This window comes from Bacillus rossius, chromosome 16, assembly GCF_032445375.1.
Source record: "Bacillus rossius redtenbacheri isolate Brsri chromosome 16, Brsri_v3, whole genome shotgun sequence".
In the NCBI taxonomy this organism is placed as follows: Eukaryota; Metazoa; Arthropoda; class Insecta; order Phasmatodea; family Bacillidae; genus Bacillus; species Bacillus rossius.
Genome location: NC_086343.1, coordinates 5,398,234 through 5,415,414, shown reverse-complemented (window position 1 = coordinate 5,415,414; position 17,181 = coordinate 5,398,234). Strand labels below are relative to the sequence as shown.

The following is a 17,181-nucleotide window of genomic DNA, read 5'->3' as shown; positions in this document are numbered from 1 at the left end:
AACCATGAAAAAAAAAAAAAAAAAAAAGGGGTGGTTGTCTGTAAAGTCGGTTCACGGACGATTATTTAACGTGATAACGTCGTGAGAAAACATTGATGAAAAATTGCATACTTTTTTTTTTTAATTTTCAAATATTATTTACAGTTTTTTTGCAAATTTAAATACGAACAATTAGTTAAAAAGCCCGCCTTAACCTGTTTGATATATTATGGAAGATTTTCTCGCGCGGTGGTTGGCCGGTTCTCGCACGCTCGGCTCAGGCAGAACGTGACAATTTTTTTCGTGCGTGCTGCCGGCGTTCATCGATTCATAAGACGTTTATCACGTCAAAAAAAAAACCCGACACATTTGCGGGATTGTTATTCCCCAGGTTTTTAAACATCACACGGGCATGCAAACACTGTTAAATTTGAAGTAGCTTGGCTTCTGGGTTGTAGCCGTGTCCTTGGCGAATAATTCACCGACGTTTCGGTCGACATTGCAGTCGCCATCATCAGGGAGCAGTTACCTACTGTTGATGGCGACTGCAATGTCGACCGAAACGTCGGTGAATTATTTGCCAAGGACACGGCTACAACCCAGAAGCCAAGCTACTTCAGACAACGGCCACCGTGAAAGCCTGCGAACATTTTTAACTGTTAAAATGGTTACCTTAAATTTAAGAAGAATATACAGTGATTTAAAAAATCATCCAGATATCTTCATTAAGCTACGGATTTTTTTTAAAAAAAAATATATGTATACTGATAATGACTTAAGGTGAAATCTGAATGATACGTCGCTACCGTCCGTCATCTTCCTTTAAAAAAATGTCGCATCGTAAACATTCACTCTAATCGATTTTCCATAACGCGCCTAAATAAGTAATAACTTCAAAACAGAAATATTCTTGTAACATTACACACATTTCTACATTTCTATATTTACCTGAAAACAAATATATCACTACGAAATAGCGTTCGCAGTAGTACTGGGCATACCTGGGAATTTATGCTTTGTGTTGTAACAGTACCTCCAATAGTTAAAAGTCATTCGTAAAGCGTTTCCTGAGTAACTTGCCAGTATTAACGGCGCATATTATGAGCATGTTACAACAAAATTAAGTCAAATTTTTAATTATTCGATTTTATTTTCTATGGTTAAAAAAAAGGATTTTTAATTAAACACCAATTTAAAAAATAAAATATTGCGCCAATTTTCGTAAGAAATACTCAGTATCATCTCGAAAAATATATTTTATATATGTAAAAATAACCATAGCAATGTTTTGTGCAAAGTTAAAAAATATATTTCTTGTAGTATTTAAAACTATTTCTTGGCAACTGGTTTCCATGGGAAATATTTTTGTAAAAGAACAGAAAATTTTTCCGTGAGGTTCGGTGAGGATCATCTTTAAAGAGTGAATGAAATCTATCTTCAACACTGGCTCTATGTACAGCTATGAAACTCTTCTTTCATCTGCCTGCATCGACTCTTTCTACAATGGAGCTCAGAACTCGGAGTTATCGGAATGTGTCGCTTCCACGAAGGTACCTGGCAATAAGCAAAACGCTTCATTTATTTAAAGGGAATTTTTCGTTTAAAAGTCCGTACATTTACCTGTAATTTATTACGCACAGTGAGGCTTAAAGAGTTAAGAAAGGTCACATCGTGCATGCATGAAGAGAATATAAAATATTCCTTTCGGCACAGCCTACCAGGCGTAGGCAGATCTACAGATATATTTCAGTCGTTTAAGCAAACACAAATATAGAATAACATTTACTTAGTGTTTGTAATATGTGTTTTAAAATGTTTCAGGTTAATTTTGTTTAATGCCGTATAAGAGAAACTTCGAACGATTTGGAAGAATAACGTGTGTACCTAAGTACACATTCCTTTTTTTAAAAAATATAATTCTACGTTAAATGTCGTGTCCGAGTGTATTTGCAACGTGAGAACTTTTGAATTTGCTCGTTACCGGGGTTAGATGTTATAAATCTCTGGCGGGTACCGAAAGACTCGTTTAAGTATATATATAATATATATAAGTATATATATATATATATATATATATATAAGTATATATATATATATATACACACACACACACACATATATATATATATATATATATATATATATATATATATGTTGCTGTACTGCAACATGTTTGTTTTGACAGTTTAATTATTTATTATTATTTACGATTTATTTTATTGTGTTTGCTCTATGTATAATATTATTTATTTTCAGAAACGGCAATATTTTGTTATGTATGTCTATGGAAAAGTGATTCTTTGGATTTTTACCGGACGATTTGAACTAGGTATTGTTGATACCCCTCTAAGGATAATGGACTTGGAAACTGTAAACGGTAAAATTAACGCCGTAATTTTATTATGTAAATTATGATTTTAATATTTATTTATTTAAATTATAAGTGAAATTTTGTTATCCGCGCAATTGTTGCGTTCGGAGTTCACGTTTTCGGTAAGAAATTAAGTAACCGATGTGGTTCTTTTGGCCAATCACGGGCCACCATTTAAAAGTTGAGTCTTACTGGTTATTTTGAGAAACTAGTAAGAAAGAGAGTTCTTAATGGCCAGCTGAATGAGCGGCAACTTCGTGACGTCGGCGATTTTAAATCCTGAAAATTAGCTATTTAGCATCAGGCATCCCGGATAGAGGATGATAATTATGAACCATTAGGGAGTTCTGAATATTGAAATAGGATTTATCTAAAAAGATAAATAACATAGGAGTGAATAACGTGAGTAATAAAAGTGCCCAGATTTTTGTGTCCTAATCTTATGCACGAATCACGCAACTCCCGTTTTTATGTCGCATCGTCGCCGAAACTTAATATAAACTTTGATTTCATGAATTAAATTGACTTTATAGATGATTTAAACAATACTTGGAGATAAATTTTACGAATTTATACACTTATTAACAGACTCAGTGGTCCTACAGATGAGAGGCTCTGAGCTCTGCCGATGACTTTTGAACCTAACTAGCCGAGGTAAATTGATTTTAAGTTCCCTAAAAACATTAATTAAAAACTGTGTAGTGTTAACGAACCCGAATAAAGACTCTTGAAAATACTTAAATGTGCGCAACATAACTCCTGTCAATTGAACTTTTATTGAATTCCTATGATGTCAATGTTAAGTTAGGTTGTTGTTTGAATATGAATAGCAATTAAATTAAATATATTAATAAGATTGAAATCTTTTAAATCGTTTTTACATTGGGAATAAAATAATTCTATATTTAATATTCAAAGTGTTGTGTTATGTCATTTGTAATTTCACCTACTCCAGTGTATATTGATATATGTTCCTAACCAATCAAGTAACACCTAACTGTGACCTACATGATATCAACACTACCAGTGGAGAGTCACACAATTAAGAAATAAAATTTATTACACAGTTTTTATTCAGCCCAACGTTTTTTTTAGTGTGTGTGTGAGGGTAAAGGGCTCGCACATAATAATTTGGCTACCCCCAGTGGGGCCTCAAGCAGGAAGTAGCTCTACAATATATATATAAATTAAAATTCTATTATACAATTGTGAAAGACTGTAGCTGTCTCCGAAGCATTTAGGTTACCGAATCGATCCAGAATGACGAAGCACAACGACGCATCCCGTGATCTGGTCAGGTTGCATCTCACCGCCTCTCGCCTTCTCTAACGACCGGTCGTTAGGCCTGAAATCATAATTAATGGTCATCTCTCGCTAAGCGCTCCCAGAGCGATCAGTGCCGTCCAGTCCTGGAGAAGAAGGGGGGGGGGGACGGCTTACAAGCACAGGAAATCTTACGAGTAATATATGATACGTGTAGATCAAGTTTACGTCGATAGCCACAGTAAAGTTGACACTAATAACAACAATTTTTCTTTTATTAACGGGGATTAGGTCCCCCTCCGTCTCGGACTTTTTCAGAATGTTTGCTGTAATTCTATTTTTGAACTATTTATCCGAATTTTTCGGCATGTAAAGGCATAAACCATGTCCCCCCAGACCTTACACACATAGTTGAAATCACAATAATTTTACTAACGGGCTCTAGTCTGTGAAGGCAGCGAGGAAATTAACTTATCATTCCGCGCCGGCAACCACAACTGTCGTGATAATCGCATCAGTTCTTGAGTGTTGACTTCAACGAGTGGCCAAAGCCAGATCCTATGTCGTGTGGACTCAAAAAAAAAAACTTTGTTTGCGCGGAAACTTTATTGCAAGCGTTACATGAAAATATTGAAAAAATCACGAGATGGTGAGGTCTGATCCCCCCTGAGATGAAATGTCGAGGGGGCGCCGACAAAATTATTCGCTCCCGGCTCCTTCCCTCATCTCGATGCCGCTGAGGACAATAAGGTCAGGAATCCGAGGCCGTTTTCCGATAACCCCATTTCCACGGCCGTGGGACGTTCCGACCAATAGCATCCCTCCACGGCGGTCAGTTCACGCCCCCCCCCCCCCCACCGCCCCCCCTCCCCCCATTTTCCAACAATGGGTCGACTCCGGGATCCCTTCGAGAGAGCTGCGGGAAATGTGGCGGACGTTTCCGTAAGCTGGTTGAGGGTTTTCTCGCTCTCTCTCATTCCGTCAACGCTCCAATCACATCTCATCAACCCTCGAGGTCTAAAAAAAATATCATCATTATGGAGGAGATGTTAAGCCTATTCATTCGTTCATTTTACGCGTGTACTTACCTGATATGTAAAATATATGTTAATTTTCCCTGTTCCTCACCTATATTAAACTAAGTGATTTGGGTTGGGAGGGATCTGGATTACGGAATACTCTTAAGGCCGGCTTGCGCGGACATGACTCGATGATAAGGAAACAATGTCTCTATTTTATTAATTTTTGCTCAGATTTTTCTTACCTGTGTGTGAATTAGCTTGACCAGTTAGATAAGGAAAATATGAGCAGAAACTAATCTGAGCAGAAACTTTTAAAGCCGTTAGTCTAGCTTGCACAGTTAGATAAGAAAAATCTGAGCAAAAAATTTGCAAACGTTTAGGACGGCTTGCACGGTAAAGTAAAGGAAATCTGAGCCAAAAATTATGAAAACCTTTGGCCGGCTTGAAAAGTTAGGTCCAAAAAAGTGATAAAAAAACTTGTAAGCCTTTAGTCATGCATGTACAGTTAGGTAAGTAAAATCTGAGAAAAAAACTGAAAAGTTTTTAATACAGCTTGTACAGTTAGGTAAGTAAAATCTGAGCAAAAAACAGGCAAGCCGTTAGTCTTGCTTGTACAGTTAGGTAAGTAAAATCTGAGCAAAAACTGAAAAGTGTTTATTCCAGCTCGCACAGTCAGGTAAGTATAAAGTGTGCATGTTGACGCGAGGGAGGGTGCGGAGAGGAGCTGGCAACGCTGTGTTGTGTCCCGCAGCACACGAGCAACGCGGCGACGTCGAGCCAGACGAGCGTGGGCGGCGGGTCGGGGGCGGGCTCCGCCGCCAGCGGCGCCACGTCGCGGCCCTCGGCGGCCTCGTCCAACCCGCCGGGCGCCAAGTTCCGGCACGGCCTGCTGCAGCTCATGATCCACACCATCGACCCGCTGCACGACGGTGAGTGCCTGCTCGCCGAGCGTGTACTCCATCTGCACTCTCACGTCACCCGTCACCTGCTGAGTGAGTGTGTGGTTTGCCTGATAACTATCTGCGCTCTGCCATTACGGGAACTGTCTCGTCACCCGTCACCTACTGAGTGAGTGTGCAGTTTGCCTGATAACTGTCTGCGCTCTGCCATTACGGCAACTGTCGCGTCACCCGTCACCTGCTGAGTGGGTGTGTGGTTAGCCTGATAACTATCAGCGCTCTACCATTACGGGAACTGTCAAGTCACCCGTCACCTGCTGAGTGGGTGTGTGGTTTGCCTGATAACTATCTGCGCTCTGCCATTACGGGAACTGTCGCGTCACCCGTCACCTGCTGAGTGGGTGTGTGGTTAGCCTGATAACTATCAGCGCTCTACCATTACGGGAACTGTCATGTCACCCGTCACATACTGAGTGGGTGTGTGGTTTGCCTGATAACTACCTGCGCTTTACCATTTCAGGAACTGTCAGGTTACCCGTCACATACTGAGTGGGTGTGTGGTTAGCCTGATAACTATCTGCGCTCTGCCATTACGGGAACTGTCACGTTACCTGTCACATACTGAGTGTGTGGTTTGCCTGATAACTATCTGCGCTCTGCCATTACGGGAACTGTCACGTTACCCGTCACATACTGAGTGAGTGTGTGGTTTGCCTGATAACTACCTGCGCTCTACCATTACAGGAACTGTCACGTTACCCGTCACATACTGAGTGAGTGTGTAGTTAGCCTGGGAACTATGTACGCTGTACCATTGCGTTGAAGCGTCTTTACAGGAACTGCCTCGCTTTTTTTTTTTTCCGAATCGCGTCAGTGGCGCCGACCTGCGTAGCGTAGTCGGATGCGCGACGGCTTACAGTGCGAGGGGCTCTGGTTTCGAGTTCCGGGTAAGGCATGGGTGTAAATTTTTGTTTACATGTTGTCACTAATTTGTCGAAGTCGATGAAACTGTCACACGGAAATTTTCAAAGCATAAGGAATAGTAGGCAAATAAAAAAGAGGGGGAGGGGGGAAATGTTAATTATAATTTTTGACGTGATAAATTCTTATAAATCTATGAACGCCGGCTGCACGCACGAAAGAGCATGACTCATTGTCACGTTCCGTCTGAGCCGAGCTAGCAAGAACCGGCCAAACCACCGTGCGAGAAAATCTTCTATGATATCAAACAGGTTAAGAGGCGGCCTTTTTAAAATGCAGCAATTTAAAAAATTTTTTGATATATTCATCCAATTTCGTCATTTCAAATTCTACAATTTATTCACATTGATTTGAATTCAGTTTATAACTATAACTAATATTTTGTTATTATATTTAAACAAATTATTTAAATTAAATTTGCAAAAAAAAAAAAGTAAATAATATTTGAAAATTAAAAAAGTATGCAATTTTTCATCAATGTTTTCTTATGACGTTATCACGTAAAATTATCGTCTGTAAACCGACTTTACAGACAAACCCCCCCCCCCCCTTTTAAATAAGGGGCGTAACCTCGAGGAGGGGCATGTGATGTCTGCCTGCTGGTTTTTCAATGAATTAAAACCCAACATTGGAGGTTGGCTCCGAGCCCAGAAGACGTGTAGTGATCTCACGGGGGAATTCCCGGAAGAAGAAGTAGGCCATCCGAGTCGAGGTGCCAAGGGACGGTGGAGATGCACTTTCCCCTCCCCCCCCCCACTCCCCCCACCTGCACCAGTAGACAACGGCGATCGTCCCCCCGTGAGTGTTGTGGCGTGGCTCGGCCACTTTCCCGGGTCGAGCCGGCACGAAGCCTGTTTCACACGCGACCGCGCGCACGCTTCAATAATTCCAGCACCCGCGCTCTCCCCTTCCCACGGAGGATAAAGTAGATAGTGTAAGGGGGAGGGGGGGGACAGCCACCGTTAAACTGTCTCGCCGGGCCGCGGTTAACGGGAAGCCTTTTCATTTCACGGACGAGAGAGCCACAACCGAAGTTCCCCGAAGTTCATGCTTGCTTTTTATTTTTTTCCGTACCACAACACGTGTATTTTTTTTTGGGGGAAAATAAATATCGCGGGCATTTATTCTCCAAGTGCGCGGGTTTAACTTAGATGTCATTCTTAAAATTAGCAAGAAGTAATTTAAATAATTATTCAATAAATGAAGATAAAACGGTATCTGTTTTTTTTTTAGTCAAAAGAAGCATATGATAGGTTAGCTACATTATAAATACTTTAAAACATTGTGGATGGTTGGTTATATTAGGTAAGTATACCTACATTAAATAATACTGTAAAATCATTTTATGGTTGCTTAGCAAATAACCTTTTTAATATGTAGCTATCCAGCGCTAGGAAACCGTTCACATGATTTCACAGTATTTTTAATGTAGCTATCCTAACCAAATCAACCGTCCACAATGTTTTAAAGTATTTATAATGTAGCTAACCTAACGTATTTGACCATTAGTATCCTTTTTATCAACACCGCCATATTTATTTACAATGAACAAAAAAATAACCGAAGATGCACGATCGGAGGTTTGACTCTCTCGTCTGTGAAAAGCAGGCTTCCCGTGGTTAACAACAGCTGCTCGACTACAGTGGCGCGGCATCTGGACGTTGTTGGAAGTTGCAGCGAACTCAACGGACTTTCTGTACGCCCGTGAGTCTGTTCCTAGTTACTCGTTGTGCATTCTTCATTTCCGCACCCGGCCTACAACGTCTATGGTGTTCACACAAGGACTCTGAATTGCCCCATTGCCACGCTTCGAACAAAAAAAAAAAAAAAAAGGCGTGTGTACTTACGTACGCGCGTTAGAGGTTATGATACTTTTTTTTTCGATTTAAGACACTAAACTATTTTAAAATATATTTTAACAAAAATTGATTAAATATATATTATGTATTCAATATCAATGTAAACACGTGTATAAAATTTATTTAATTATTTAATTTGGTACAATAATCGAGAAAATTCTTAATTAGTAATAGAAATCCGATAAATAAGACGAATGTTTATTCTAATTTATTAACTTAATTGTTTTTTAAATAATGTAATAATTTATAATGCAAATAAATTAAACATACTTAAATAAATACACATAAAAATTTTATAAACACAATTTCCATCACTAATATTCACGTTAAATTACGTGAACCAGTAGTCAATATCGATCACTAAATTTCTGAACGTGAATCACACGTAGTTCCGCATCCGCTGCTAAAATTCGCTACCGGAGCGGCTGCGTCGACCACAGAATCATTCGATTTGCAGAGCGAAAGGTTAACATTGTGCGGCTCGTTCAGGTAAGGGCTGATTATTCTCTCCTGCGTTCAAACTAAAAAAAAAATTGGTTGTCTGTAAAGTCGGTTTACGGACGATAGTTTAACGTGGCAACGTCATAACAAAACATTGATGAAATGATTGCATACTTTTATGAATCATTTTTATTGAATTATCACTATTTTGTATGGATACAAAGAAGGAGTGAAATGAAATCTACAATTTAATTGATAAATTTACTTTCATTTGCACTCATTAATTCAAATATGTTTCTTACTTTAATGAAGAGATTATTTTAACTATAACTTTTACACATGTTTTCTCTATTTAACTTCTTCCAATCTGTGTTATTCTGTTAAGGATCGGACGATGATAGGAAAAGCAGGAAACGAACGGGAGTGTTTCAAGTTTAATGTGCCTCGAAAAAGTCAAATCGATGGTTGTTCCAATCGAGTGGAAGAGAGATAGATGCGGCGCAAGCGTACGATGAGCGTAACGGGACAATGTGCGTAACGGGACACTTTTTCGTGCGTGCATCCGGCGTTCATCGATTTATTAGACGTTGTCACGTCAAAAACCTGTACGGAGACTTCAACGGAACTAAGAGTTCCGTAATTAAACGTGTACCTCGCAAAACGGCCACAACTCTTCAACGGAGACTGCACCTAAAATTATTAACACACTCCCAGATAACTGGACCCTCATAGAACGTAATAACGTACGCGCCGGATTACGACTTCAGAGTTACGAGCTCAGTTGAAAATAGGGCAAACTTGCACCCAACTAAGAACACTTTACAGCACCCGGGCTAGAAGTTAAAACATTTCCTATTCAAGCACAAATTACCACCTCGAGATCGTAAATTTCTGCCCCGTCCAGGACGTTTCTGGTGGATGCTAAACCAACATAAAGGCTTAGGTAACTTAACAATAACTTAATGTAAAAAAACATTAAATAATTAATTATTATTAATAATACAAAACACTAGAATTACAAGAATGCAGTCTTCACAATTTAAAATTTTAAAACTTAGCTTTAAAAAGTCACTTGACATCCCATTAAACAAAGAATTTCTTTATGAAATTAACTGTAAAAGTTATTGATTAAATTAAAATTAAATTCCAACAAATGAACTCCTAGTGTCTACAACACTACACGATGACCGACCAACAATTATGCAGCCTCTGGCTGTTGAACCCGACTGATTGACTGCTGTGGACTTAACAAGTATTCTTAAAGGTGTTGTTGAAACTTTAACATGATTTTTGTAAGTACATTAAAATAAGTAAACTCAATACCCGTATAGATAGATATACGTATATATCCGCAAATAATATCCTGTATAATTAGTAACCAATATTCTTCGTAAATTACAAGTGAAAAATATTAAAATTTCTGTTTACACATATATTTATTTATTTATTTATTTATTTATTTATTAAGTTTTTGATCTGTAGATCCCATATGGGGTAAGGACTCCGGGATATAGAACAAGTAAATTAATACAAATATATACATATATACAAACTTACTGTACAACCACAAAAACTAAATATTACAGAGTAATTTTATATTTCAATAGTAAGAAAGAGAGAAGAAAAAAAAACATGGGTATATAAAGAAATGGTATAAACTCAAGTCTAAAGCTCAGAGCGAAGTGTTAGTCTACAAAACTCAATATTTTTCTCCTCGTTTTGTGATGGATTTAAATAAGATTTACCAGAGTTCAGTTTTCTTATCTGTTATTAGCTCAAAGAATTCTGTCAGAGAGTAGAAAGAATGTTCTAACAGAACTTGTTTGATTGTTCTTTTGAACATGGATAAATAATATTAAATAATATGTTAATATTTATTCTTTTTAATATAGAATCTTTAACAACTTCATAACAAAAATAAACTAATTTTGATTCCCCTTTACCGCCTGTGCGCGGTATTAATTTTATAATTTTTTAAAATTACGCTCTTTAAATATGTGTGTGTCCAGCACGTGGTAAAACAGGGAACAATGAAATTTCAGGTTAGTTTTTAATGATTGTGGAACGATCAGAGAACAGTCAGAGAAATGTATATTCGGAGGGGGAATTTAATTGAAATGGTTAGACAAAGGCTCATCCTGCATAACTAACCTAATACATGTCCCTAGCATATTATATTTTGTTCTTTGTTACGTTGCAATGTTGTTGATGAAAAGAATTTTTGATCAGAGTCGTATTTCGAAATCCACCTGTGATTGTGCTCCGGAATGGAACGTAAGTAATCACACTTTGTGCATATAGTTTCTGATCATTATGATACTGTGTTAATGATGTATATACCTCGTGCCAGATCATTATTTTTATTTTTTTTACGTTTAACACTGTTAAACGTGTAGACATTTTGATTGGCCAGACTTAAAAAAAAATTAAAAACATAAATATCGCATACTTTTTGCATAATTAGCTGGTAAAGTTGAATTTTTAACGTATTTGTGCAGTATGGATAAGTAGAACCACATGGAATAAATAACTGAAAATTTTTGGGTTTAAAGGCAATGCTGGTACCAATGCGTAGTATGTATTAAATCTTTCAGAAAATATATTTAATATTTATTTAGACTCTTAAAATCATAAAAATTCTGATGATTTGAAAAGGCCAGATAAATTTTTTTTCTGGAAGAAATTAAACCATGACATATAAGCAAAAAAAATCGACTTTAAACCTAAAAATTTCCTGTCATATTCAATTTCATTCTCCTTGTCCATACTGCACAAAAACGTAAAATAGCAACTTTGCCAGCTAATTATGCAAAAATAGGATGCGATAAATATTTTTTTCGTTTAACGCAAGTTCAGCCGCTCAAAAAGTCGGAAAGTTTAACTTGTGGAACGTAAATATACAATAATGACCTGGAACGTGTCATACACCCTTAACAGTTTTTTGTACTAAATGAAAAATACGTATGTGCATTGTGACTGTGGCAGTGTGTTTCTGAAGTAGCTCAAAATTTGTCAGCTGTTTTATATGGAAATACTGAAGGATTTTGGTCAGTGAGATTATAGAAGAGTTGGAGTAGGCGGGAATATTCGGTAAATTCTGTCTGTGGGTTTTACTGGGAATCCTGTACTATTTTATATTTTCCGAAATGTATCTTCTTCACGGCCAAAGGTGATGATGTCATCAGAGGTAACAAAAAAAAAATATTAAAAGCTCAGAACGTAAAAGAGGAAGAGAGCGGTGTGACAGAATTGTTATTTGGCACCAGGATTTGTAGCTGTGTATACGTCAATTGCAGGTTTCACACATTATTTTGATGTCTCTAAACACCACTGTAAACTGAATTTTCATTTCTCTATGAATTTTAAAACACTACATTTACACCTAACCTGTTACTGTGTACTCTACTAGCATTAACACCAATGGCCCGCCAGTTGCAAATTTTTAGTTATCTATCGTGTTGTAATGGGAATTTTTTGTCACGAGAGAATAAACTGTTGACTACAGGATTAACACAATTGAAATATATTATATCTTAAGCAAAAGTTGGAATGAAGTATCCAGCCAGAGCACGATATAATCTGTCGTTGGCGCGAATTTATATTTAATCTTTAAAAGGGTAAGTTAATTTAGGATGTAATTAGAAAAGAAAATAATTAGGAGGAAATTATATGAATATACAGGTATAGCACTTATCTGTATGTAAAGCTACCTCATTTTTGTTTATGAATGTTGTTTAAAGAAATGTGTTACGTTTTCGTTATTTCTACTACGCGAAACAGTGAAAATATTAAATGTGTGTTTGTTCGTGGTGCTATGAAAATATTTTAATTTGATAGTTTTAAGATATGAGAAATGAATGAATTGAATGTCCGGCAATTTTTTTCTTTTTTATTGCTGTTGTCATTTCAATGCATCGCTTTGATTAGATATGTACATGAATAGTAAAAAAAATTTAAATTAAAATATTTTTATAGTCGTTAAGTTTGTTATGAAAATTTCTATATCCCATTGTATGAACTCAGAAAACACGATTCTAGAATTCCAGCATATATATGTGCATGTATTTATATATATATATATATATATATATATATATATATATATATATAATTTTGTTTTAACTGAAATATGGTCTATGTTCTTGCACATTAGTAAATTTAATCAAATTCTCTCAGAAAACAAAAAAAAATAGTTTTGCAGAGGTACTTAAATTATAGAACCGATGTTAAAATGATTTAAAAAACGCCAAATTTTTCACGTACATTTCCCGGTATACCTTATCAAAATGTTTAAGTTTTATTCCCTATTTTGGCTTTTGAAAAAAAGAATGCAGACGGTATAAAATTATTATCGCTACAGATAAATAGATTATAAATATGGTAGTTTTTCTTTTAATTTATTTTCATAGATCGGAATGAAGAAGTTAGATTCGTTATTATTTAACTAAGGAAACAGAAGCATTGTTTCCGCTTTCGATGCTAAAGACTTCTTGGTCCCTAAAGGTAACATATTTTAAAATTGTAAACCCAGCTTTAAAGTGGACACCATGCCTTAATGCCTGTTCCTACATTCCATTAAAGCAGTTCTCTCCCTTTCGCTCTTCCTTTAATTCTCTTTCTCTCTTTTTTCTCAATCTTTATTTCTTTAGGCTTTCCTTTCTCTTTCTCCATTTCTTCCTCTTTTACTTTTCTTTTTATTATTTTTCTCTCTTCCCTTTCTCTTTTATCCTTTAGGCCTTTCTTTCTCTATTTCTCATTCTGTCTTTCTTTCTCTTTCTCTCTTCCTTTTAATCTATTTCTCTATTTTCTCCTTCTCTTTATTTCTTTCTCCCTTTCTTCCTCTTTCACTCTTATTTTTATTCTCTTTCTTCACTTTATCTTTCTTCCTTTAGATATTTCTTTATTTCTCTTTCTGTCTTTCTTTCTCTTTCGCTCTTCCTTTTATTCTCTCTCTTTTCTCCTTCTTTTTATTTCTTTCTCCCTTTTTCCCTCTTTCACGCTTCTTTTTATTCTCTTTCTCTCTTCCATTTCTCTTTCTTCCTTTTAGGGCTTTCATTCTCTATTTATCATTTTTTCTCATTTTCTGCATTTTTCTCTATTTCTCCTTCTCTCTCTCTCTCTCTCTCTCTCTCTCTGTCTCTCAGCGCGGGTGGCGCACGAGTGTAAACGGGCAGCCACGCAGGTCCAAGCGACCCATGAAACATTCAGTCTGTGGGGCCACGGCCTGGTCGATCGCGGCAATTGCGCAGTGCGCCGGCGGGGATCCGGCCTGTCCCTCTCCCCGGACCCCGCCCCCTGCCCCCTGCCCCCGTGGGGGGCTTCGCGCGGGACGCTATCAAACCTCGCGCCGGATCAATGCCCGTCGCGAATATACCGCCGGCGAAGGGGAAAGTGCGAAAATATCCCATTGGTCAGATGTGTCACAGTCGTCCTCCCACCGTGTTTTATCATCTTAAAAGCTGTACTCCACTTAGTCGGCGGGTTTATTTATGGACCTCGGACCCGAAATAACCTAGTCCACAATTCGGTAACTGTACAGAAGAGTAAAATAAACTGCTATTTCTATAATACAACGGTTTTCACTAACTCCAATGTTTTACACATATTTAAAATTAATATACCCACGATGCCTGTTCCGTTCTTGCTTTATTAATTTTCCATTAGTTGTCGATATGTGTAAAACGATATTGTGATAAACTTTTAAAATAAAGTGATAATCTTAGTTTTTATGAAACATTCTCAAAATTTTGAATGAACAGCATCTTTAACAGCAGTATTAAAAAAAATGAAATGGAATGTGTCAAACATTTTACAAAATTTTACATTGTGTATTTACATAATTACAATGTTTTTTTTTTCATTATTTCATCAACCCTTAAATGCGTTGTGACCAACAAGAAGACGCTTATGGTTAACTTATTCCGAATGTGGGACATTTTTCAGCAGCCACGGATACATTACGTCGTGAATGTTGTTCATGTTGAAATAAACTTATAATACGAAACTTGAACACAGAGTTTACAGTAGTATTCCTGAAAATAATCCCAAGCATGATAAATATAAATATACTGATCAATAAAATATTTGCTTTCCAAGTACAAATCACACACATATTTTCTGCGCCCGCCGCTACAATTTGCTGGGGACGCACCACAACGCCGAAATACCACAACGCCGAAATACCACAACGCCGAAATACACTAACGCTGAAAAATGTCATTGCAGGACTGCCACAAAGGTTAGGTTAGGTTAGACTAGGTTAGGTTAGGTTAGGTTAGGCTAGGTTAGGTTAGGCTAGGTTAGGCTAGGCTAGGATAGGCTAGATTAAGTTAGGTTAGGTTATATTGCGCTAGGTTAGGTTAGGTTAGGTAAGGTTAGGTTTGATTGGTGTATTTCGGCGTTAAGGTACATTTAAGAAACACACACAAATTCATTCAGTTGTTATTTCGGCGTTGCGGTACACAGCAGTTTTCTAGCTGTCGGCGTTGTGGTCAGTTTTGACATTCGGCGTTATGGTATTTCGGCGTTGTGGTAACGACCCCAATTCGCTGCCTGACTGTAAACGTAAGACCGTAATCGTAACCGAGCAGCTCCTGATTTACTGCCATATTGTTAACATTCACTAAACAGTTAAAGATATAAAGTTTCCGTACAAGTAAGAAGTTATACCTCTATGGCATTACTGAAACGTTTTAAAACAATTATTATAACACTAAGTACAAACATGTTTTATAAATTTTTGCTTAAACGACTAAAATCAGCGTGTAAATACTTTCTACAAGAAAACCTTAACCTTATTGAATTGATTCAACATTATTGTTATATAATATATATATATTTTTTTAATATTTTGGTGTGACGAGATTTGAAACACGTCCCTTGAGATTACAAAGTGCGCGCTCTACCGCTGTGGTTGTAAACCTCTTGGAGATTTAGAATAGAATATGTAATGCCAGTTTTATTAGGTATTTTAAAATATGTGAATAATTTTTTTTACTATGAATATTTTATTCTACCAAATATATTCCAGGGTAATTTTACTATCGCTAAGTTTCATTTAGCACACCAATACATTTGGACTGTACCCTAATGTTTATGAAAATGACTTTATAAGGGTTTATTTTGCTACACGTGGGTGACTTGATGCAAGCTTTTGGACATACGCCATTGCTAAGCACTTTTTCTGTAGAAGAAAACTAAAAAAAATACCCAAAAGACAAAAAACACAAATTAAGCAAAAAATTGATGTCAACAGGCTATAAACACCACATAATATTCCATAACAGGAATATAGTCAACAAACAAAGAAAAAAACTAAGAAAAATGGACTAAGAGAACGAAAAAAAACCCACAAATGATGACAGAACAAAAATATTGAACCCAAAAAGTTCAGCACAACATTTGAGACGAGACTAAAACACGACAAAACGAAAAGACGAAACAAACACAATAGTTTTTCCAAAACAGAAAACAAGCGACGTTTCGGGAACTGCTATCTGCTCCCGTCCTCAGGCAGAGACGCACATGGTACGAAAACACGTGGGTCCGCCATCTTTGTGGAACATTTCCGATTCATCAACTTCCGTTCCATTTTTCACGAAATCACTCCTACTAAATGCCATATACCGAGAGCTAAGGTGTTAACACATCAATAAGTTTCTGTACTTTTACAAAATATTCCTTTTAAAATCAGTTGCCAAGGAATAATTTGTAATACTACATGAAATATATTGTGACTTCGTACAAAACATGACAATGGTTATTTTTGCTTGTGTGAAATACGTTTTTCGAGATAATACTGAGTATTTATTACGAACTATTCTCGCATAATTTTATATTATTATTGATGTGCCATACAATCATATTTTTTTTAACATGGAAAAGTTAATATTCAATAATTCGGTCTAATTTTGTTTTATCGTGCTTATTAAATGCATACTTAAAACTGGAAAGCTATTCGGGGTTCAGTCTACAAATAAATTTAACTATTGGAGGTACTGGGACAACAAAAAAGGGTAAGAATCCAAACCCCAGTAGCGATACAATTGGCTTTCAAGTAAATGTACAAATGACAAATATATGTAGTTATATATGTTTATTACTGTTACGTTTACAAAAAAAATTGGTTGTCTGTAAAGTCGGTTTACGGACGATAGCTTAACGTGACAACGTCATAACAAAACATTGCTGAAATGATTGCATACTTTTATGAATAAAATTGAATCATTTTTATTAAATTATCACTATTTTGTATGGATACAAAAAAGAAGTGTAATGAAATCTACAATTTGATTGATAAATTTACTTGTATTTGCACTCATTAATTCAAATATGTTTATTACTCTAACGAACAGATTATTTTAACT

At 36.6% G+C, this 17,181-nt stretch overlaps 1 protein-coding gene across 4 annotated transcripts in view; it reads left to right on the top strand.

Moving 5' to 3' along the window:
• The window catches only part of LOC134540175 (sodium/potassium/calcium exchanger Nckx30C), a 178,432-nt gene that overhangs the window by 84,328 nt on the left and 76,923 nt on the right, over window positions 1-17,181 (top strand). For all 4 annotated transcript variants that reach the window (XM_063382734.1, XM_063382733.1, XM_063382732.1 and 1 more), the window contains one exon: window positions 5,387-5,564. In XM_063382734.1, coding sequence (XP_063238804.1) covers window positions 5,387-5,564 — 178 coding nt within the window. The remainder of the gene's footprint in view (window positions 1-5,386; window positions 5,565-17,181) is intronic.